Below are 2614 nucleotides of genomic sequence, written 5' to 3' on the forward strand. Positions count from 1 at the left end.
CCTTCCTTTCCTTCCTCTCCCTACCTCTCTTTTCCTTCCTCTCCCTTTATTCCTCTCCTTTCCTTCCTCTCCTTTCCTTCCTCTCCTTTCCTTCCTCTCCTTTCCTTCCTCTCCTTTCCTTCCTCTCCTTTCCTACCTCTCCTTTCCTTCCTCTCCTTTCCTTCCTCTCCCTACCTCTAATTTCCTTCCTTTCCTTCCTCTCCTTTCCTTCCCCTCCTTCCTTCCTCTCCTTTCCTACCTCTCCTTTTCTTCCTCTCCTTTCCTTCCTCTCCTTTCTTCCTCTCCTTTCCTTCCTCTCCCTTTCCTTCCTCTCCTTTCCTTCCTCTCCCTTTCTTCCTCTCCTTTCCTTCCTCTCCCTTTCTTCCTCTCCTTTCCTTCCTCTCCTTTCCTTCCTCTCCTTTCCTTCCCCTCCTTCCTTCCTTCCTCTCCCTTCCTTCCTCTCCTTTCCTTCCTCTCCTCCTCCAGTCGCCTGCACTCAAACTCTCTCCGCTGTGACTGTCACCTGGCCTGGTTGTCTCCTTGGCTGAGGCAGCGAGCGTCTTTAGGACTTTACACTCAGTGCAGCGCCCCCCCCACACTGAGGGGCCTGAACCTGGCCGAGTTGAGGAAGAGTGACTTCGCCTGCTCAGGTACAGAACTACAGAGACACAATACGTAGTCCACCTCATTGTGTACTGATTCAGAGGGGTACAAGGTGATTATAACATTATTTTCCGATGCCTCAAATGTTTTCGAGTCACACTTTGTTTCTTTTGAATAAGATGTCTGTGCTATAAACAAATGAAGGTGAATTGGTTTAACTAAAGAAGACTACAAGCAATTTGGTTTTACTTATTTTAAGCTCAAAAAGTAGTGCATTATGTTGGATGTTAATCGAGAATCGGGTTTTAAACGTTCTGACGTTTCTGTATCAAGACGTCTTACAAGAAAGACCTGCAATTGATCTCATAATAGACGTTTTCCCTCTCCACACTCAGGGCTTAGTGTGTACGTTGGTGTTTGAGTTGTAAATGTGATTCTTTTGTTTTGTAGGAAATGGCGGCAGTGCGTTTGTGCAGCCGTGCAGCCTGGCGTCGGGCTCGTGTCCTCCGATGTGTTCCTGCAGCAACAACATCGTGGACTGTCGAGGGAGGGGCCTCACCGCCATCCCCGCTCACCTTCCTGAGGCCATGACCGAGATGTGAGTATCCCAGAAGAACCAATATTAAAGAGTTTACATTTAAAGGTCCCATGTCATGCTTTTCTGGTTCTTACCCGTCCCCTTGTGTGTCATGAAGGTTGTTCTGCATGTAAACGGTCTGCAGAGTCACAAACCCTCAAAGTACACCCTGTAGGGAGTAAAACTCTAACACAGAGAAGACCTGTCTGTGCTGCCCCAGAACGCCTCGTTGGGGATTTCTCTTTTCCATTGTTTCCTTCTTGGGTATAGTGACGTAATGTAACGGCTCCGCAGATTGGTCCAAATTGACCAATCTGCGGAGCCGTTACGTTACGTCCGTTACGTGACCTCCTCACACACACACACACTCGGCGGGACGTTGCGAGGCTTGCTGCTGCGAGGAGCGGGACACAGTGAGCTGGCTCACTGGGGTGGGGTCGGCGAGACAGCGAGACACCGCGGAACTGCGGAACGCAGCCTGGGCACACACTCAAACTCCCAGCCAGGCTGCAGGTGTGTGTGTGTGTTCGGGTTGGGTTTCACTGTCTCGCAGACGGCCACTGGGCTCACAGGGGGGGGCAGGATCTCCAACAAGCCGTTTAGCACAGAGAGTGAATACACATACTGTACAGAGATGCTGTTTGAGAAACCAATGTGATTTTGGAAAATTGAACAACGTGAATCTATTCTAGTAGACCTCAACAATGGAATTATGATCAGTAGAAATGGCCATGACATGGGACCTTTAAACTGAGGCAAATGATAGCGAGTGTCACAGTAGAGTGAGCTTTCAGTCCTCTAACACTTAACTGACATATAATCAAGAGTAAAGACTGAGCAGTTTTACACTGAGCTTCACTCTACAACAATCATTTTTGCATTTTTTTTCGATGATGTATAATATTTAATATAATAACCCTTGACTTGACTTTTAACCCGGAGTACAGACCTCATTTAAATTTTTGTTCTTAATATTTCACGTTATTTCTGTTAAATCTGTTCACCAGTCATTTTTGGATTTTTGTCAATCTTTGAATAGAAATCCCACCTCCCCCCTTAAAACTTTTATACACCACATTTCATTTATATTTAGCATTTTTAGTTCCACTTAATAATAATCATGCCGTAATACTTAACAGGAAGGCTTCGAATAAATGTCTGTCTCTCTGTTTCTAGACGTTTGGAGCAGAATGGCATCAAGTCGGTTCCTCCGGGCGCCTTCACCTCCTACAAGAAGCTTCGTCGGATGTGAGTCCTCTAAAGACATCCTTGTACTAATACATATATACTGTAACAGTTGATGTTCAAGACACATCTTGGACGAATATCAAAGACTGCCCCACCTTTGTTCTTTAAATATAAGATACTGACCATAGACTGTAAGAAGTGATAATGAAGTCACTTCACACTTTGTTTTGTAATAATAATAATAAATGATATTTATATAGCGCCTTT

At 45.5% G+C, this 2614-nt stretch overlaps 1 protein-coding gene across 1 annotated transcript; it reads left to right on the forward strand.

Annotated features, from left to right (window-relative positions):
• Positions 1–465: 465 nt before the first annotated feature.
• On the forward strand, positions 466–2411 carry LOC104952169 (slit homolog 1 protein-like; the record flags this gene model as incomplete). Its single annotated transcript, XM_010778936.1, has 3 exons — positions 466–629; positions 1033–1180; positions 2336–2411. Coding segments are annotated over 3 exons (388 nt in total), but the record flags the coding sequence as incomplete, so codon positions are not given.
• Positions 2412–2614: the final 203 nt, after the last annotated feature.

This window comes from Notothenia coriiceps, unplaced genomic scaffold (genome assembly GCF_000735185.1).
Source record: "Notothenia coriiceps isolate Sejong01 unplaced genomic scaffold, NC01 NC01_scaffold00019661, whole genome shotgun sequence".
NCBI lineage: Eukaryota > Metazoa > Chordata > Actinopteri > Perciformes > Nototheniidae > Notothenia > Notothenia coriiceps.